At 28.9% G+C, this 21,271-nt stretch overlaps 3 protein-coding genes and 1 long non-coding RNA gene across 8 annotated transcripts; 2 read left to right on the plus strand and 2 right to left on the minus strand.

The window, feature by feature from the left end:
- The first annotated feature begins 454 nt into the window (after positions 1 to 454).
- On the plus strand, positions 455 to 8,852 carry LOC127069264 (uncharacterized). 2 transcript variants are annotated; one of them, XR_007783451.1, is made up of 5 exons: positions 455 to 810; positions 2,728 to 3,867; positions 6,374 to 6,455; positions 6,545 to 7,234; positions 7,349 to 7,495. It is a non-coding gene; the product is annotated as an uncharacterized LOC127069264 (long non-coding RNA). The 2 variants fall into 2 exon arrangements; XR_007783450.1 differs by lacking the exon at positions 455 to 810 and adding an exon at positions 8,302 to 8,852 and having other exon boundaries at positions 3,416 to 3,867; positions 7,349 to 7,537.
- LOC127069263 (piwi-like protein Siwi) lies at positions 974 to 7,583 on the minus strand. Its single transcript, XM_051006046.1, has 10 exons — positions 6,357 to 7,583; positions 5,731 to 5,776; positions 5,537 to 5,629; positions 4,386 to 4,582; positions 4,115 to 4,300; positions 3,240 to 3,422; positions 2,883 to 3,168; positions 2,453 to 2,796; positions 1,980 to 2,382; positions 974 to 1,876 (listed from the first exon to the last, which is right to left on the minus strand). Exons 1-10 carry the CDS (start codon positions 7,581 to 7,583, stop codon positions 1,233 to 1,235), a joined length of 3,609 nt encoding a protein of 1,202 aa, XP_050862003.1. The 3' UTR covers positions 974 to 1,232.
- A 3,616-nt stretch (positions 8,853 to 12,468) lies between the features above and the next one.
- Positions 12,469 to 19,434, minus strand: LOC127069550 (piwi-like protein Siwi). 4 transcript variants are annotated; one of them, XM_051006679.1, is made up of 11 exons: positions 18,801 to 18,839; positions 18,418 to 18,702; positions 17,762 to 17,837; positions 17,576 to 17,683; positions 16,229 to 16,437; positions 15,956 to 16,141; positions 15,093 to 15,260; positions 14,739 to 15,024; positions 14,279 to 14,631; positions 13,784 to 14,186; positions 12,469 to 13,684 (listed from the first exon to the last, which is right to left on the minus strand). In XM_051006679.1, the coding sequence occupies exons 1-11, from the start codon at positions 18,822 to 18,824 to the stop codon at positions 13,038 to 13,040; spliced, it is 2,745 nt and encodes a 914-aa protein (XP_050862636.1). In that variant the 5' UTR covers positions 18,825 to 18,839; the 3' UTR covers positions 12,469 to 13,037. The 4 variants fall into 4 exon arrangements, with proteins under 4 accessions (XP_050862636.1, XP_050862637.1, XP_050862638.1 ...); XM_051006680.1 differs by lacking the exon at positions 18,801 to 18,839 and adding an exon at positions 19,302 to 19,434 and having other exon boundaries at positions 12,470 to 13,684; positions 17,576 to 17,686; positions 18,418 to 18,737; XM_051006681.1 differs by lacking the exon at positions 18,801 to 18,839 and adding an exon at positions 19,302 to 19,386 and having other exon boundaries at positions 12,470 to 13,684; positions 17,576 to 17,686.
- A 54-nt stretch (positions 19,435 to 19,488) lies between these two features.
- On the plus strand, positions 19,489 to 21,266 carry LOC127069551 (coiled-coil domain-containing protein 130 homolog). The gene is made up of 5 exons (XM_051006683.1): positions 19,489 to 19,805; positions 19,935 to 20,250; positions 20,336 to 20,596; positions 20,707 to 20,845; positions 20,917 to 21,266. Exons 2-5 carry the CDS (start codon positions 19,939 to 19,941, stop codon positions 21,126 to 21,128), a joined length of 924 nt encoding a protein of 307 aa, XP_050862640.1. The 5' UTR covers positions 19,489 to 19,805; positions 19,935 to 19,938; the 3' UTR covers positions 21,129 to 21,266.
- Positions 21,267 to 21,271: the final 5 nt, after the last annotated feature.

The following is a 21,271-nucleotide window of genomic DNA, read 5'->3' on the forward strand; positions in this document are numbered from 1 at the left end:
TTATGACTATCATTACATGTATATAAATTGGTACTAAAATTTTGTTAAATTCTTTATCGATAAAAAAACCATACCTATCACTTCTATTTATATTATTATACATATAAATATATGCATGCGTAAGTGTAGAATGCTCGCAAAAATATCTCATATTATTTTATCATATATATATATATATATATATATATATATATATATATATATATATGTGATGAGTTTTTATAATATAACTTCATGCTTTAATCTTTAAAAAATATATATAAGAAAGAAAAAGAATAATTCAAATGGTGACAAAAATAAAAGAATAATTTTAGTAAATTGAATAAAGTAATCTATGTGTAACTCTATGATAAACAAGAAACATATATATGTATATATGTTTTTTGTAATATATATATACATATACATACATTAAATAAATATATACTAAACTAATATACTTAGTACATATGAACTAAAAAATAATTGTTTTTCCTTTGAAACCAAAAAAATAAAATATTATTGGGGTATTGTATTACGTTTCAGTTATACGCGTTATATGCGATATGCGTATAAGGTGTATTTAAGAAGTAATGATCTCAAAAATCAGAAATCGGCAACATTGCATAAACTGTGACACTACTGAGCATACATATATCTCTATCATTAGTATCAATTTCAACTCAGTTGAATTAATGTGAGCAATTTCGCAACGAATTTGACAAAAATATGTTTTATTGACGCCTTACGGAAATGGAACAGCGACAATGCATATTATTTCCTCTCACACTATACTCTGTAAATGAATTTTTGGCCAACAAAGATATTCCGGTAATTCCATAACCTCTAAACTTTTCTACTTTGTGTTTATGTGTTATCTTTTTCACAAAAATTAAAAGCCATCTCTCAAGAGATGTCATTTTGGAACTATGAACGTAAATGTTCATAGTTCCAAAATGACTTTTAATGATTAGTGACCAAAATGACTTAAAAATGACGTTCAAGTAAATGAATCGATTGAAAGCAGTTCCAGTAAAAAAATTCCAGCACTGTTTCTAGAAATGGGAGCAATGCCTTAGATGGTGCATAGTTTGTCGGAGTAACTATTTTAAAGACGATAATGTATATTTTTCATTAAGTAATCTATAAATATTTTTATAGAACCAATCTCATTAATTTTTACACACATATTGTATATATGTTATACGTATACTGTGTGTTCTTATATAAATAATAGAAATGGAGATTCGAAATTACAAATAATATAAAAGATTCTCCATGTCAACGTTTGGTTCTTGATGTATATATACACCTACTAAATATGCAAGCTTATGTGCATATTGACAAGGAGCTGGTACTCTTATAACACCGGCCCAGTTGTAATACATATGGGTGAGCTTGTATGTGAGTTGTTGAATCATTTCGATATTGAGATCAAGAGTATCGTAAATTATAGTATACAATGTTGGCGTAACAGTACCCTGTTGAACGTGTTGGGATACGATAAAAAAATCACGTTTTACTGCACTAGTAATCACGCTATCCACAACTGTACCACATGGCGGATTATCATCGTTATAAAAAATTCGAGTATTCACCCGTTTAGTAACGATTATAAAAGCCATCTTTATTGGCATGTCTTTATATATTTCATCAAGTTTCTCCTTTATTTTTTTTACCTCGTGATTATAAACTAATTCTAGTTGATCCTCGCCAACACCATCGCGATAAATTATAATATATTCAGGATATCTATTGCCATTATTATCTAGATATGCTGATATAAACTTACAAATATGACTAGCTATATCGTTGGATAATTCCTCCTCTTTTTTATGTTTACTTACAGCACTAATATATCTGCTTAAGTTACTATCTAAAGAAGCAACTGTAGCACCTGTAAAAATATTCTCTTTTTTGTTTTGTTTTTTTTTTTTAATACATAAAATCACTGTTCATAGAACATAACATATTTCATATATTTATTGTAAAATATTTACCAAAATCACAATCTTTCCTACGTTTATCATGACAAACATCAAAACCAATCACCATTAATCCCTTAAGTGGTATATTGACATACCACGGAGCTCCACCAAGTTTACAATTTATTTGAATAGCTATTTTCCTAGCTATAGATAACAACAAATTTGCTTTCCTCTTCTTCATAATAATCATCTGTGATGGGATTGGCCGGTCAACGCAACATTTCTTTTTTAGAATAGTATAGTTATTATAAGAAATCTTCGAATCAACACAAACAACTAATTGTAAAGCAGTTGCCTTTGCGACATTCTCTATCTCCATATTAAGATCTATTTCTGTCTTAAAACAAGAAATATTTGGATATGATATTTCAAATCTCATTTTTTTTGCTTCAAATTTAAGAATTTCCAAGAATTCCTGTCAAATCAAAATTTAATCAACTGGTTGACTTCTGTTGAAGTCTAAATTTCCAATGAAAATATAATACCTGCCACTTATCTCTACATTCAGTCTCACAGAGTACCATCCATTTATCCAATTTTATAGTAGAAACTAAAGGATTAATTTTCCAATTTCCTTGTTCTCCTGCATATATATTATCATTATCATGAAAACATATCTGTTCCATAGGTAATTTACGTCCTTGTATTTCAACCAATTTATTTTCTAATTGTAAGTCCCATTGCTTTAATTCGTTTAGAGCTTCTGATTTATCATGAAGCTTTTTATTAAATGCCATTAATTTTTTAATTCTCTTTTCAGGAACAATTCGTGTATGTAAAGATAATGCTGTCATCATACTAAAGTTTTTTCGCATACTATCCGTCAAACCTATGCACACATATACATACAATTTTCCAATAATATTTATTAATATATATATTTTCATAAACTTTCTCGATATTAAATATACTCACCTGTTGCACGACACAATTCAGGAATTAAATAAACTAAGTTTTCCCTTTGACTTGGTAGATTACGTGTTTTTTGTTTCCCTTCTGCAAGGAGCATAGGTTGTTTTATTTTTTTTAAAGTTATATTATATCTATTCTGATAGTAATCCTTAAATCTTATGGATTCTCCCGTTTTTGATAGTATAAATGTATCCATTGGAGTTAGTGTGAAATCAACGTCCCTGATCCGATACGTATTGTTGTTGTGATCAGTAAGTACAATACATCCTATGACTTCTTCACAAAACATCTATAAACGTACATTTAGTTATTACCATTTATTAGTATTTTAAAGATACTGAAAGTCATTTGTTACATTACTTGTTGAATTTTTGTTTTACTGTCCGACTTTTTTCTTTTACAATTATACCAAATGTCTAAAAGTGTATCCAGACGCATAATTTTATGAGTTATATCCACGCACATAAGAATGTTTTCTTTATGTTGTCTAATAGATGTGAAGATACCTGACAACACTTCCAATTTATAGTGATCAATTCGTTTCTGTTATTAAAAAATATATGGTATTGTAAATACATAAATACGTAAAAATAGATATGTATGTATTGTATTATTTAAATCCATAGGAATTTATATATAAATATATTTTTACACACACACATACATACATACATACATATTGTACTTTTATCTTTATGTAGTACCTTTTATTACTATTGCAGTACTTTATATATATAGAACCAGAAAACTACATTATGGGTCTGATTAATTGAGCAGGAACTAGACTCGCAGAATTGGCTCAAGTAAATAAATAAAAATATTTTGTAAGATTATCAATTTTTTGCTCTGCTATACATAGAATAGAAAGAGAGGTGCTAAGAAACATGGCGATTAAGACACAAAGAGAGTAAAATAATATCAAGACTATTTATGCTTTTAAACAGGACAGTCTGAGGACAATTGACAAATGCCAGGTATCGACAGTAGAGTGAGTTAAATTTAGTTATTTTCGAGTATTTAAAATTATGTTGTTTTTTTTTTCTTTTATTACCTATAAGTTTTTAAGCACTTAAATATAACTTAAAAAAAGAAAACAATTACTTTACATTCTTAGTAATTGTTATGTCCAATTAATCCCACATATACATGCATATAAGAACGTATCACGCTTCGACAAATTATAATTTACGGCAATTATTAATAATCATTTATCAGTTATTTAGCTATTTACTCACTTTATCTATTGGGTCATAATAATTACGACGAACCAATTGTAGCTTTAAATGTTCTAAGCATTTCCTCATTATTATGTTGAAAAATTGCAAATAATGTCGATCCCTTGTATCCACTATTCCAATATATCTTATACTTGCTGTAACATCTTCATCATCAGATGTTTTTTTTGTTGGGAGAGTCATATTCTAAGTCAATATTTTGTTCTTATTGCAGATAGATATTTCATATGTTTATTTTAATACCCCAATATTAGTAAATGTTAATACTTACAGGTAAACGTTCATGTAAATATAGTACATGACCATCATAAATAAATACATTAAATGATTTTTTATAAAGTTTAATTAAACCTTTACGCATATAGACACGATTTTCTGGTGGAGTAAATTCAACATTATATAGATAAAGAGTCCAGTTTACAGGAGATAGTACCTTGAAATAATTTGCCAGAAGTGTAATTTCTTTACCTACAAATTAAAAATATTTTCTTTCATAAAATATAATTGAGACTTTAAATAATAATTGGATAGATCAAAATTGTTATCATTGGAATCAACCGTATAGAGGGCAAAAGTTATATTACACGATATAAAAGAAAAAGAAAGGAGGAAAAAAAATAAAAAAAAAAAAGGAAACAAAAAGAAAATAAAAACATGAAATATTATAAGATACAACCATGAGAGCAAAGCGGAAAGAAAAAAAGCGATCGTATCAAGGACAAACACGAACATGTTTCAAAACGTATTATCTTTCCTCTATATCTTTTTTTATCCGTTTTTTTAAACAAAACCTGATCGTTTTTCACCAGATTGTTTCAATGCTGACTAATTCAATTTTTCTCATTGAAGATCTCCTAATCTCGTTTAAAGCTATCGCATAAAAACGTGTTATAGAAAAAGAAATAAAATTATCAAATTATGTCTTAGCTAATTGTAAGATTTCATAGAATTAAGTAATTTATTTCAATGTTCCTATTTGTCCTTTATTTTACACATAAGTAAAGTCAAAAACGTTATAAGATGAATGCCTGTGGTGTGTGGGGAGGAGGGATGGGTGGATGGATGTAAGTGTATGTGTTTAAAAGAAAGAAAACGTTCGAGGATACGTCCAGAAAAAGCATACGTATAAATATCTATAAACGATTTACAAAACAAATAGGAAAGGTCGACGATATGCCAAATTAAACAAAAACAAAAGTGTTGTGTCAACAAAAAAAATGCTTGAACAGTTACGAGCCGTTTGACAAATTTAAAAAATTAACGTTTTCTTTATCACGGATCTTTTATTCTGTTTTTCCACTGCTTGTCTTAAACTAGCAGATATTATATCCAGATAAAAGATAAAAATATGAATTGTTACAATATATATATCATTTATTTTAATAATAAAAAGCAAAACTTACCAGTTTTTGGAAAACTTACAAGTATTGTCGAATTTACAAGTCTCTTCTTCTGTTCCTATTCTACTTTGCTTTGTCGGTCGTTTATAAGGAGGAGAATCCTTATCAGTCTTCACTAATAAAAATAAATATTTTTATATAAATATTTTTAATACACATTCACGCGCATCTTTTAAATAAGTAAGGCATTATTTTGAACATTGGATTGATAATTACCTTTTGTAGAATAGTCCTTTACTTCTTCATATCCTCGTTTTAAACTCTACGACATTCGATATTCTAAATTATTTATAATATTGTTCCTATTTAACAGTAACATATATTATATAAATTTTTTATCGTTAACTTTTAATAACTCTTTTTTAAACCAATATACTCAGTCTTATATATATAGATAAATAAATATTACTAATACATATTATTCCATAATAAAATAAGATTAAAGAAATGACATAAGATACGCAAAACAATATCCAGTTAAATAAATGTGGAATCATGATATACTATATGAAATTTATGATTATTGATGTACAGGATATGTTCATTGCTATTGTTACTGAATTCTATAGGAATTTAGTTTATAATACTCAAAAGAATAAATAATATTTATATTTTTCATAAAAGATGAATTAATAGATATATTTTATATCATACTTGTTAAATAAATTTTAATTATCACTAACTCAAGCACAACACGTATGCACATATTGCGTGCGCGTTTGTATATGTGTGGAAATAAAACGAATATACGAAAAACCATAAATATATAACAAGTTTCATAGTAATTATATAAAATACTTATTTAATTTATTTTTTTAATATTTGTTATTATTTTTACTTACTTGACTTCGTCGTACAGGTCTCTCTCGTTCAGACTGTTGTAATCTACTTAACGATGATCCACGCCGCAGCATTCTAGACCTCGATGGCCGCGGTGTAAGGTAGTATCTTTCAGGCTGCGATGGTCCAGGCTGCGATACGTCAGGCTCATATGTTACAATCAGTGATGATTCATGCTGCGATGTTCCAGGCTGCGATGGTCCAGGTTGCGATGGTCCAGGCTGCGATGGTCCAGGCTGCGACGGTCCAGGCTGCGATGGTCCAGGCTGCGATGGTCCAGGCTGCGATGGTCCAGGCTGCGATGGTCCAGGTTGCCACACTTCGGTTTGCTGTGGTGGAGGTTGCCATTCTTCAGTTTGGTATGGTGGATGCTGCCATCCTTCAGTTTGGTATGGTGGATGCTGCCATCCTTTAGTTTGCTGTGATGGATGCTGCCATCCTTCAGTTTGCTGTGATGAATGCTGCCATCCTTCAGTTTGCTGTGATGGATGCTGCCATCCTTCAGTTTGCTGTGATGGATGCTGCCATCCTTCAGTTTGTTGTGGTGGAGGCTGCCATCCTTCAGGTTGCGATGGTGCATGCTGCTGTGATAGAGACTGCAATAGTCTTCTAGGCTGGTATCTTACAGTCCGCCATGCTTCAGTTTGCTGTAATTCATGCTGCCATATTGCAGTTTGTTCGGGCTGCATTGTTGCAGGGTGCCACGTTGGATGCTGCCATCGATGAGAATGCATTGGTGTATACTGCCATGGTTGCCGCGATCTAGGCCGCAATGGTGTAAACCGCCGTGATTTAATCTGCGGTGGTGCAGACCGCCATTGTAGAGTCTGCGGTGGTGCAAACTGCCGTGATACAGTCTGCTGTGGCGCAGATTGCCATGGTAAATACTGTAGTGGTATAGATCGCTGTGTTGGTGTAGACGGTTGTGGTACAGTCTGCGATGGTCCAGCCCGTTGTATGTTAGATTGTAACGTTTCAGACGGATCTATTTCAGATCCCGACGGTGGAGTATGCCATTCAGATTGCGACGACTCAGACTGTGACGTTTCAATCTGAATCGTTCGAAGTGTTCTAGACTGCCGTGGTGTACCTTGCCATGGTACAGGCTGGTATGGTGTACTCCGTGAAGATTGACCTTGACTTCGTCTATAAAATCGACGTGGTGTTCTAGGTGATTTCATAGGTGAAGTTTCTTCTTGTTTTCGATCACCATCTTTATCTTTTTCCATCTTATATACTATCAATTCGTATATTTAAATTAAATCCTGTTAAATCCTGTTCAATTTTAAATCCTGAAATATTTAAATTATAGATTAAAAGTAGAATTTTAAATATTAGAAATATATATTAATGTCTTTAACGATTTAAATTTTTATTTTAACACATACACGTTTTATATTTGAATATATAATAATATTTATAAACCATTTAATGAAATTAAAGTATTTTATTCGATTTTAAGAAGTCTAATTGGGATCAAAATTTCTATATAAAATTTCTTGTATATGCTTTTCTGTTATATGTGAACAAAAATATCAATAAACACATGAATATAGTGTATAATATTGTTTAATCTATTAAAAATATATTCGCTGTAAATGATGGATCGCAAAATACAAAGTATGAGAATTTGTTTAAAAAAACAAAAATAGGAAAGATTGTATAAAACGGATATTCTTTGTTCAATACATATAACAAGTGAACGATTAATTCTACTACTTTTATTTGTAAAAATTATTGATATATAATGTTTAAGAATAATTAAATAAAAGGAAATACAAAATATAATATAGACAAAACGAAAGTTTCAAATGATAGACTTATTTAAAAAATATTGTCTGATATAAAAGTATTATCTGATAAATGATCAAGTTGATGTCTCACCTCTTTGGTGTTTCTTCGCTTAATGAATACTTATAAGTAATTGAAATTTTTCTTTTTATCAAGCCGGCTCTTTAAATCAAGCAGATGCGCAAACTTCCTTCAGCTATGCGCTCCATCTAGAGATCATCTCTGTAAACCAGATATCTACTTATCAACTGAACTGCGATAATTTTAATATTTCTGACTGTAAATACCAATATGAAACTTATCGATTAAGACTATTTACCATCTTTCGCTCGTAGCTTACATGATTTCAGCAACAAATATTGACAAAATATAAATCACAAACGCAATAGGAAAACATGATCCTTATTATACCCATATCCATAAAATTACGTAGGTTATACTCCCTTAACGCATCATAACAATTGGGTTAATGTAAGTTATAGTGTGTAGATACAGTAGATTGAATTGATATTTTTCAATATCTCTGTATCCTTCTTTGACATAGCGAGTTTCTTGCAATGATCCTTGCTATATATACTTAGCCACGTTGTGCATTTATTTTACAATATAAATGTATAAAAAATATAATTGATATATATATATATATATATATAATAATTAGTATATAAATTTACGGCAAGAAACAAGATTTATTTAAAGATTTTATAAAAAATAATAATTAGCGAATATTTATATATTAAATATTATTTTATATAATATAAATAGATATGTTTATTCTATAAATAGATATGTCTACTTCTTCATCTTATTATTATTTTTATTACTATATCATATGTTATTATAGTAATAGTAAAATTGTAATAATATACTACAAGGAAAAAACAAAAAAATAACGTTGAGAGTTCTACTTCAAAAAAAAGTATGGAGACAAATTCGTGTTTTGATTTTTATAAAAATAACATATAATATATAAATATATACCCACTATTTATTACTTTTGATAAAATAATTTACAAAATATTATGATAATCTGTAAAATAGTATGATCGCTTTGCAATCGAATAAGTTGTTTTAAAAATAAAATAAAATCAGGAGTTACAGTCAGTTTTTTCTTTAAGAAATTATTTTAGAATCCCATCTGATTTATTTATTTATTTTAATTATTTATTTTATTATTACTTGATTATTATTTATTTATTTATTTTAGATCCCATCTGATGATTTATTTATATAATTAGCATGATTACAATATAAAATGTAAATACTTTAATATTTAGTTAGAATTGGAAAGAAAAGATTTTGATAACGCATTGAATTATGTAACTATTCGTCAAATAATAATTGCATTATATAATTTAGATTTAGATTTCGACAAATCGCAAACAGTACTAGTCTAAGTATCATCACATGAATATTGCAACTTTTAGAGATTCATGGGCTGATGATAAATCTTTCTTAAAATCCAAGTTCCAAGGTGACAAGTCATTTCGTAAGAATTCAGATTCCATATGCTATCTGCAGAAAAACCAGTTTTGTTTTATCAATAACAGAACCGTCGCAACATCGGAAGTTTCAATCTAACACTATTGAGCACGACTTATTTGAGCACGTCGTATTTTTAAACTTTAGAAAATTAAAACAGGATCTACGATTGGATTTAATCGCGCTCGCAAATATTCACACCTGCGCCTACCGACGCGCATACGAATGTTTTTTCTATGCTACCTGTATGAAAGAAAGGAGATATTCTTTCTCTTCCTTTTTCTCTCTCTGCATATAATGCGAAAAGATTTCAAAACTCCTAGTATAACATGTAAAAATCTATATTCCCGATAATAAAACGAAATTTCAACGATAAATCGATCCTTCGATAGTCAAGCTTAGAAAATAAGAGGAAGAAAAGAAAAAAAAAATCTGAAAGGTTCAATAGAACGCGTGCGAGTACGAGAATGAAGAAAATAATAAAGAGGATTGGACATCTTGAAGATTGTTCCATTCGAGCAAAATCGAGGTACACAGTTCTATATGAAATAACATAGTATATTTACAAAGATCAGTGAATAGTCTAAAGAGGAAACTGATAGAATGATATAAATGATGTATCGAGTACAAGTCGCTTATACATGTAATGACTTTCATTCCATAGAAAATGGATATATCACATTATTTTTTCCTAATACTTGTCAAAATTTATTAATTGTTTAAAAGAATACCTTATTACTGATATATATTATAGCTAATTATACTCTGTAATTGAAAGTAAAATAAAAATCGAATTTAAACAATTCTTGATTTGTCTGAACATGTTATAGTTATTTAAAAAGAAGTCTTTTGCTATTACAAAATATGTAATCATAATATATAAAAAATATTTATGTTACGTCCCGAATTGTTTCACGCGATAAGTAAATACTCGTACGATACATTTACTACAATCTAATCACTATTTTATTACGACGTCGTGGATTGTATCACGCAACAATAACTCTATTATGATATATTTATTACAACCTAGTTACTTGCCTCTTTTTGGTCAATGCGAGACTTTACTCAGGAGTGAGGCTAATTAATTAATTAAGACACAAGAATGATTCTCGACAAATAGCTTTCCTGAAGAAATTCTTTTCTTCCTGATAAAACGACGTTGTATTTTAGCCTCAGCAGTAGTAAGCTCCTTTCTCTAATTGATTGATGTTGGAGTAGAGGCTCAAAGAAAAATACTTGTTAAGAATAAAAATGTTCGGTTAAATCACTATACTCCGATAATAATAACTATATAAATATAATTAATCAAAATAACTGTTACTCCTTTATAATATATTATATATTATTAATATTATATATTTCTAACAGAATTCAATACAATTAATAATATGAATTCAATATCTTAATAATATATATTATATTTCTAACAGGATTCAAATACAAAAACTGAGATAAAAATTTTCAGATATAGTGTCTGAGACACTTATCTGAAAATTTAGCGAAATTTAGATAGAAAGACTGATTTTTACTACGACTGAAATTTAGATAGATAGAGACTTTAACTGAACTTGGATACAGAAATTTTAGTGGAATTCGGATAAAGGGACTGAGACAGAGACTGCGATTTTACTGCACGTGAGTTAATTAACAGACTAAACGAATGAAAGAACGAGAGAATAAGAAGTAGCAGGAATGGTTCCAACTAACGTCCTAGCTTAAATATTTTATGCATTTAATAATTATGCATCGGGGTCATCCTCCATGCCTGATGCTACACACTCTGCTCTGCATTAGCTTTGAGCTCAGTATAATCTTATATTTTATTGTCATTCAGTACGTCTATCAGCTGATTTCAGATGTAATATAATCTGATGATCTATGTATCACTCTACATACATGCCTGTTGACTTTAGATGCAGAATAGATTGACATTCAACGTATCACTTCTACACACGCATCCTCTTACCTTCGTTGCAACATAAATTAAAATTAATGCTCACATGTCATTCTGTTGATCTTACTATAACAGTCAATTTGCTGAATTCAATAATAATTTACTATTTGAAACAAAGTTGAACATACACAATTACACGGTAATATGACACATTGTGCTTGAAGAAAATGATATGTTTATGAAAGATAAGATGAATTGAATTCATATATTATTGCAATTGTGTCTAAGAAAAAAAGCATCGGAATTGTTTGAATCACATCCTATGTTTTAAAAAAGGTTTGAATCGAGAAAAACAAAGATTACTAAAAAATATTTGTCTTCGACTTTATTGACGATTTTAAGAATAAGAAATGACTGGACTTGGTTTATTGTTTTTAGTGTTAATATTTAAGTAGTATATAATTTTTAGTATATAAATCAAATAACGTAAAGCATAAACATGCAGCTTCTATAAAATCCATTTCGTACTGGAATCGTTAGAAATTATTTAATCGTCCAGTGCACTCGTTCCAGAAGAGAAACGCATCTTTTAAGTGAATAACAATGCGCGATTAATTTTAGTTTTGATAGAGTTTGTTCATCACTAGTAAGTTTAATCACCAAAGACAATTAAGTTCCAGCAGATTTATATGGATCAATCGGTAAAACTCTTATCATTAAAACTCTATTATAACTTTGTGGATATAAACAAATCTAAACATGACATCTTCATACATAAGCAGGCCGTTAATATAAATGACGTTTTCGTATTCGTTTCTTTCTAGTGCTTGAAAAATCAATGGCATGTATGGATTTAAAAATGATGGAAGTAAAAACGATGAAGTAATCTATCATTCCGTTATACACAGATCTACCATATACTTTCACGAAAAAAATACAAAAATATATTATTAATTATATTACTTTATTATGTTTTTCTTTATCTTTGTATACAAAAAATAAACATTCCGTATATTAAGCTATGAATATCTTTAGATGAATATAATTTGCCACATCGATCTTATCATTTCCTGTATCAGCAAAAAAAAAGAAAACACTCGCTTTCAATTAAGTGTATATATGCATAAGTGTAAAAGGATCGCAAGAATATCATATCACTATACCATATATACATATGTGATAAGTCTTTCTAATGTAACTTTATGCTTTAATCCTTTTAATAAAATATATAAGAAAAAAAGATTTAAATGGTAACAACAATAAAATAATTTTAGTGAGTTGAATAAAGCCGTCTATGTAAGGCTATAATAAAAAAAGAAATATATATTATATATATACTAAAAAATAATCATTTCTCTCTCCCTTTCTCTCAAAAAGTTTTGAAACAAAAAATAAAATAAAATATGGATGTCATGTTATATTCATGACTATACGTATATACACAGGTATGCATGTATATTTACATATGATGTATATACGTCGCAATGAAAAGAATAGAAATAGAAATTAGACATTACAAATAATATAAAAGATCTTCCAAATGAGTGTTTGGAGCTCGATGTACATATTGACCTACCAAATATGCAAGCTTATGTGCATATTGACATGGAGCTGGTACTCTTACAGTACCAGACCAATTGTAATACATATGTGTGAGCTTATACGTGAGCCGTTGCATCTTATCTGCATCAAGACCAACAGTATCGTCAATCACACTATACGAGGTTGGTGTAACAGTACCCTGTCTAACGTGTTGAGATACGATAAAGAAATCGTATTTTACTGGACTTGTTATCACGTCATCCACAACTGTGCCACATGGCGGATTCCTCTCATTATAAAAAATTCGAGTATTCACCCGTTTATTAACGATTATAAAAGCCATCTTTACTGCTGCCTCACCTCCATACATTTGAGCAAGTCTCCTCCTTATTTCCTTTACTTCATGATTATAGACTAAGTGTATTTGACCTTCGCCAACACCATCACGATAGACCACAATACGATCAGGATATTTATTGTCATTGTATTGTCGATATGTTGTTACAAACTTACAAATATGACTAGCTATATCGTTGGATAATTCTTCACCATTACTATGTGGACTTACGGCACTAATATATCTGGTTAAATTTTTATCTAAAGTAGCTACCGTAGCACCTGTGTAAATATTGTTTTTTTTTTTAATATATAAAATCATTACTCATACATCATAGTATATCTCATTTGAAAATAATTTTATTGTAAAGTATTGCTCACCAAAATCACGTTCTTTCATATTTGTATCATGACAAACATCAAAACCAACCACCATTAATCCCGAAAGCGGTACTTCGACACACCATGGGACTCCACCCAGTTTACAATTCATTTGAACAGCTACTTTCGTAGCTACAGATAATCCTTTTATTAAATTCTTCCTAATAACTACCTGCGACGGGACTGGACGGTCAACGCAACATTTCTTTTTTATAGTACTGTAGCGCTCAGAACGATTAGTTGTAACAATGCAAAGAACTAATTGTGGAATAGATTTACTTAAGAGTTCTTCTAATGCATCAGAATATGTACTAGATCGATCATCTGCAATTGGAAACATTCTTGGACGTTCTATATTAAATCCCATTCCACCTGCTGCTTTTGTAAGATTTTTTAAGAAATCCTGTCAAATCAAAATTCAATCAAACAGTTGACGAAGACCAAAATCATTTGTGTTGAAGTATAGATTGTTAATAAAAAATATAATGAATATACCTCGCAATCTCGCTTTAAATTCCCTGTATGGACTAAAATCCAATTTTTCAAAGGTTTAGAAGCAATTAACTGTTTATTACGCAATTCCCTTGTCCAATCTGCTTCTACACCTGCAGATATAGAACCTGTACGAAAAACTATTTTTTCAGTAGGTAATACACGTCCTGGAATTTCAACCAATTTATCTTCCAATTCTAAATTCCATTCCTTTAATTCTTTAACAATATTTGGTTGAGAGCAGAGTCTTCTATTAAACATTAACAATTTCTGAATTCGTGATTCAGGAGAGACTCGTGTATGTGTAGCTAACGCTTGCATCAAATCAAAATTTGCTCTCATACGATCCGTCAAACCTATATGCATATACATATACACAAACAGAAAAAATAATTTTTGTTTTACAATAATATTTGTTAATACATATATTTTTATAAACTTTCTCAATATCAAATATTATCACCTGTCGCGCGACATAATTCAGGAACTAAGTAAACTAAACGTTCCGATTGATCTGGTAGATTACGTGATTTTTGTTTTCCTTCTGCAACGAGCATAGGTTGATTATTGTACTGTATAATTTTATTATATTTATTCTTGTAGTAATCCTTATATGTTACTGACTCTCCAGATTTAAGTTGAAAGGCATTATTTGGCGTTAGTTTAAAATCAACATCCATTATCCGATACGTATTGTTATTGTAATCAGTAAGTACAACAGATCCTAAGATTTCTTCATAATACGTTTTCTATAAATGTACATTTAATTATCATTCATTAATATTTTCAAGATACTGAAAGTCATATGTTAAATTACCTCTACATTGCCTCCATTCTCTTGACAACTTCTCCAAATATCTAAAAGTGTATCCTGACGCATAACTTTATGAGTTATTTCCGCACACATAAGAATATCTCTTTCATGTTGTCTAATGGATGTGAAGTAACCTGGCCACAATTCCAATTTATACTGAGCAACTACAACCTGTTATTAAAAAATACATGGTATCATAAATGAGTAAATACATTTGTATGTGTATATATTATATTATTTAAATCCATAGGAATTTACACATAAATACATTTCTACATACATAAATATTCATATATTCATATATTCATATTTTATTATTTTTATCATAGTACCTTTATGTATATAATTCGAGCACAAGATCGAGTAAATAAATAAATGAAAATATTCTGTAAAATTACGTTTTTTGTCCTGTTACGCGAGGAATAGAAAGAGAGGAGCTAAAACACTTGGTAATTAAAGCACAGAGAGAACAAAATAATATCAAGACTATTTATATTTTTGAAAGGACAATCTGAGGACAGTTGACAAAGACCAGGTATCGAGACTAGAGCGAATTAAATTTAGTTATTTTCGAATGTTTCAAATTGTTTTCTTTCTTTTTTTTTATTACCTGTAAGTTTCTGCTTTAAGCAAAAAAAACTATTTTACAACCGTAGTGATTGTTATACTTAGTTAATCCCACTTGTACATGTATATACATTGTATATATGTATATATTTACGTTGTGTGTGTGTGTGTGTGTGTGTGTGCGCGCGCGCGCGCGCATCGTATATATATATATATTTACATTATACATGTATACATTTATAATATATCACGCTTTAACAAATAATTTAATCATGATAATTTAATCATGTTTTACTCACTTTAGTTTCTGCATCATAATAATCACGACCAACTAATTGTAGCTTTAAATGCTCCAAGCATTTCCTCATTATTATGTTGAAAAATTGCAGATAATGATGATCATCTTTAGCCAGATCTCCAACAAATTTGATAGTTATTGTAATTTTTTCATCATCAAATTGTCTTTTTGATAGAAGATTCATATTCTAAAATTCATTATTTTCTTTTTATTGCAAATAAATATTTTACATGTTTATTCTAATATTGCAATATTAGTAAATGTTAAAACTTACTTCAGGTAAACGGTGACTTGTGTATAGTACAGTACCATCAAAAATGTATGCACCCAATTTTTCTTTATGATGCTTAAGTAAAGATTTACGAGTAGCAGTACGATCTTCTTCCGGAGCGAAATCAACTCTATATTGATAAAGAGTCCAGTTTGTAGTAGACAGTAACCTGAAGTAATTCGCTCGAAGTTTAATTTGGGTACCAAAACTTCCTACAAATTAAATAAATTTGTTTATAGAATACAATTTAAATGATAAGCAATAATTCGATAGAACAAAATTTGCTACCGTTGAAATCAATCGAGTAAAGCTCAGAGGTTCATACGATATAGAAAGAAAAGAAAAGAAAAGAAAGAATGGAAAAAAAATAAAAACATTACCACGACAGTGAAGCAAAGAAAAGAAAAAAGCGTTCGCACAGAAGATAAACACAACCACGTTTAAGAACCTATTATTTTTTCTATGTCTTACCCGCTCAACAACGACCCAGTGGCGGATTTACGTACAGGCGATGGAAGTAATCGCCTCGGGTCCCATAAAACAGGAACTCCCACATAGCGATATAAATTTATATTATATAATAAATTTAATTTAATATCTGGTGGCCGATATATAATTTTTATTTCTATATTTTCGACTATAATCGAATTTGCGCAGTATATTTCTCACTTCGTCATTTACATGAACAGTTAAAGCAAGAAAATATATTATGTACGTATCGTGCATAATTGATATACTTTAATACGGCCTCAAAAATTTGTAATGCCTCAGGCTCCTTGAAAACTAAATCCGCCAGTGGTCTGACTTTACATTTATGTACATAGTAAACTAATCATGTCCTTTTTTCATCATCCTCTTTGTAAATCGACTAATTTAGTTTTTTTCATTGTAAATCCCCTAATCTCCTTCTAAACTATCACATAAAAATGTGTTGTAGAAAATGAAGCAATGTCATAAAATTATGTTTTATTTGTCTTAAGATTAAGTTAATTGTCTTAAGATCCCCCAGAATTAGATAACTTCACTATTCCTATTCTTTATCTAACACATAAGATATGCCAGAAATGTTATAATAAGGTGAACTTGTATGTGTGTATTTGAAAAAAGCAGACAGTTTCTAGGGCGTCCATAAAAGGTGTATAAATCTGTATACCTGCAAACAACTTACAAAACAAACAGGAAGGTCGATAGTGTATCGAATCAAGCAAAAATAAAAATGTGTAAACAAAACGTTTTACCATTACGAAAGATTTGACTTTCAATTAACATATTCTTAATTATAAGCCATCTCTTTCTTTGTTGAATTGTTGCAATATATATTTCATGATTAATATTAAAAACAAAACTTACCTTTCTTTGTAGGCAGATTTTGTGGTCTTGTAACTAGCATGATGTCAGTAGGTACTGATCTTTTACCTCGCATGGCACCTCTACCAATTGAAGCATCTCCACCACCACCTGCTAATAAAAATCTATATTTTAATATGAATATTCTTAATATACATTTGCGCATCTTTTAATTAAGTAACATATTACTTTGAGTATCTTTCGATTCATAACTAGCTCCTCCAGAATAGCCTTGTCCATCTCCTCGTCCTCCTCGTGCAAAAGTCTATAATATTATCAATGTTATCACAAATTATTTATAGTATTGTGTTTATTTAACAATAATATATATTATATGAATTTTTTATCACTGAACTTTATCAATACTGACATAAACTAATGCGTTCAACTCTATATATAGATATTTTTAACATACATTGTTTCATTATAAAATAAAACTAAGGAAATAAAAAACAAATATCGATAAAAATATCGAAAAAAATAAGATATAAGAAATAAAATTCGATTAAATGAAGAGATAAATATACACTATAAAAACTTTATGATTACTGATATATAAGAATATATTTACTGCTATTTTTATTAAATTATATACGAATTTAGTTTATAATATTCAAAAGAATAAACAAAACATTTATTTACATTAATAGATATATTTATACTGTACTTATTAAATAAATTGTAATTAACACTAAGTTAAGAACAAAAAGTAGACATATGAAAATTAAAAAAAAGTATACATAAAGCTATAAATAATATAAATTATATTTCATAAGTTTCCCACATAATTATATAAAATATCTATATAATTTAATGTTTTAATATTTTTTATTATTTTTATTTACCTGAATTGGTTGGCCAGGTCTTGGCCATGCTCTTTGTGATGGTCCAGGTTGCGATGGTCCAGGTTGGGATGGTCCAGGTTGCGATGGTCTAGGTGATGACCTAGGTTGTGGTGGTCTAGGATACGATGCTCTAGGTTGCGATGGTCTAGGTGAAGCCCTAGGTTGTGACGGTCCTGCCTGAGGTTGACCTGGACCGGGTCTACGTACCCAAGCACCAGTTGTTGGTGAAGTAGGTGATTGCACAGGTGGACCTTTCGCACGACCCCGGCCTCTGCCTTGTTGCATCTTATATATTATTGAATTCGTATATATGTAATATACTGTAACATTTAAATTACACGTTAAAATTAAAATTTTAAATATTACAAATATAAATTACTTACAAATTTTAATTTCCATTTTAACATAAATTACATGTTACATATTTTAATATAATAATAATATTCATAAAATTTTTAATTAAATTAAATTATTGTCTTCATTTTTTAAAAAATCCAATTTTAATTGAAATTTCAATATAAAATTTTTTGTGTGCGCTTTTCTATTATATATGAATAGAGATATCAAAACATAGATTTATATAGCATATAATGTTCTTTATTCTTTTATCTGCTGTAAATAATAAGCCGACAAATTTAAATTATGAAAATTTATTAAAACAAACAAAAATACGAAAGATAATATGAAACGCATGGTCTGCCTTTGTTTAATAGTTATAGCATGCAAATGATCCATTCTACCACTTTAACTCGCAAAAAATGTTAATATATATTGTTTAAAAATAATTACATAAAAAAAAATACAATATATAATGTAGAGGAAATTTTAAAGGCAAGATTTATTTAAAAAGTATTTGATCTCAAATGATCGGATTAATGTCTTACCTTTTTAGCGTTTCTTCGCTTAATGAACGATATAAGTAATCAGAATTTGTCTCTTACCGCGATTTTTACACGTTAAGACATTATGGGTAATTTCTTGCATTTTCTTTGTTACTAGATAAGTATCGAATACTAAGCCTTATTTCTGACTAAAAATTCTAGTAATATTTTTCTTTAATGCGACCAATTATGAAACTCTTCATACAATGTGCATGATACGACCAATCATCAATAATATGTTCATTTATTGTGATTCTGTCCAATTCTATCTTGATTCTATTTTCAAAATGTCTTTTGTGTCAAATTTTAATTTACAAATGAAATCATAACCTTATTCACTTCGTCGAATTAGTTATCGTATCTATTCTTTGTTTACTCAAAAATTTATCATATAAAATCTAAATAAAAAAAATATTAGGAGGACATAATAAACTGACATCTGCCAAAAGTTTTATTACAATAACTTATAAATTTTAATTAAATAGCTAAAATATATTATTAATTCAGGTATTATTATATACAGAGAATAATTTTTATTTTGTTGTATATTTTTATATAAATTAAGAAATATTTATTCTGGTAAGAGAGATCGTATTTATATGTATATTGTATGTTATGTTTGATGTAAATTTGTAGCACAATGGGTGAGAGAAAAGGAACAAATTTATACTATCCACCTGATTACGATCCACGCGTTGGTGGACTTAATAAATTTCTTGGAACACATGCATTACGTGAAAGAGCACGGAAACTTCATATGGGTATCCTTATTATTCGATTTGAAATGCCATATAATATATGGTGTAATGGTTGTGGAAATCACATTGGAATGGGTGTACGATATAATGCAGAAAAGAAAAAAATCGGAATGTATTATAGTACTCCGCTTTATCAGTTTCGTATGAAATGTCATCTTTGCAACAATCATTTTGAAATAAAAACTGATCCTGCTGTAAGATATAATATATATTTATTACCATATATATGATTTTGTTGTATTACCATATAACGATTTATAACAATTATACATATTTCAGAATTTAGATTATGTTATTGTAAGTGGTGCTCGACGCCAAGAAAATCGATGGGATCCTAAAGAAAATGAGCAGATCGTACCAGAAACAAAGGAAGTTTCTCATCGATTATATGATGACGCAATGTATAAATTAGAACATAAAGTTGAGGACAAAAAGGTAGCCAAATCACGAGATAAAGTATTAGAAAGCGCTATTTCTTTAAACGATGCCACATGGAAGGATGATTATAGTTCAAATTGTGCATTAAGATCTGCATTTCGGGTGTGTATGATAGAGAATATTTCTATAATTGTTATAAAACAATGTACTAATCAAACGTAAATAAAAATAGAAGATCACTTTATATATAATAATTATTTTATATGACATAGGCTAAAAAGAAAGAACTTAAAAAAAAACAAGGATTAAACCAATTATTATTGAATAAATCTGGATTGAAAATAGATTTAGTGGAGGAACATGAAGATGATATTAAAACAGCTAAATTACTTGTACATAATACAAAAAAAGGTAAGTTTATAAAATGTTGTTTGTATTTATTTTTAACTTTGAATAATTATATGCTTAAAACTAAATTTTAGGTACAGTTGATACAACACCTTTAAAAAAATTAGTTTCTATTGTACGTTCGAAAAATAAAACGAAAAATATGTCGCTATCTTCGCTAAAAAAAAAAGCTAATACAAGTAAACATTTGTTACCAAAGGTAGATATAGCAACATCATCAAAAAGTGCTAATATCTCTACTTCCTTAGTCAATTACGATGGTTCATCTACTGACACTGAAGCATAATGTACGTTTTCAAGCTTTGAATTATACATAATGTAAATATGTAATTAATATTAATTGTAAACTTTTGAGGTGTTTTATTATTTAATGTATAATATTTGTATATAATATTTAAAATAAAGAATTCTAATAAATAATGAATCATA

This window comes from Vespula vulgaris, chromosome 15 (assembly GCF_905475345.1).
Source record: "Vespula vulgaris chromosome 15, iyVesVulg1.1, whole genome shotgun sequence".
NCBI lineage: Eukaryota > Metazoa > Arthropoda > Insecta > Hymenoptera > Vespidae > Vespula > Vespula vulgaris.

Excerpts from the sequence above, each read along its gene's own strand:
- LOC127069263 (XM_051006046.1), bottom strand. The coding sequence starts at position 7,583 with ATGGAAAAAGATAAAGATGGTGATCGAAAACAAGAAGAAACTTCACCT. Across the intron at positions 4,301-4,385 it reads ATTTACATGAACGTTTACCT|AATATGACTCTCCCAACAAA; the intron begins GTAAGTATTAAC and ends ATATTGACTTAG. Across the intron at positions 2,383-2,452 it reads AATGTAGAGATAAGTGGCAG|GAATTCTTGGAAATTCTTAA; the intron begins GTATTATATTTT and ends TTGATTTGACAG.
- LOC127069550 (XM_051006678.1), bottom strand. The coding sequence starts at position 18,824 with ATGTTAAAATGGAAATTAAAATTT. Across the intron at positions 17,687-17,761 it reads TGAATCGAAAGATACTCAAA|CAGGTGGTGGTGGAGATGCT; the intron begins GTAATATGTTAC and ends GATTTTTATTAG. Across the intron at positions 14,187-14,278 it reads ATTTAAAGCGAGATTGCGAG|GATTTCTTAAAAAATCTTAC; the intron begins GTATATTCATTA and ends TTGATTTGACAG.
- LOC127069551 (XM_051006683.1), top strand. The coding sequence starts at position 19,939 with ATGGGTGAGAGAAAAGGAACAAATTTATACTATCCACCTGATTACGAT. Across the intron at positions 20,597-20,706 it reads CATTAAGATCTGCATTTCGG|GCTAAAAAGAAAGAACTTAA; the intron begins GTGTGTATGATA and ends TATATGACATAG. Across the intron at positions 20,846-20,916 it reads TGTACATAATACAAAAAAAG|GTACAGTTGATACAACACCT; the intron begins GTAAGTTTATAA and ends ACTAAATTTTAG.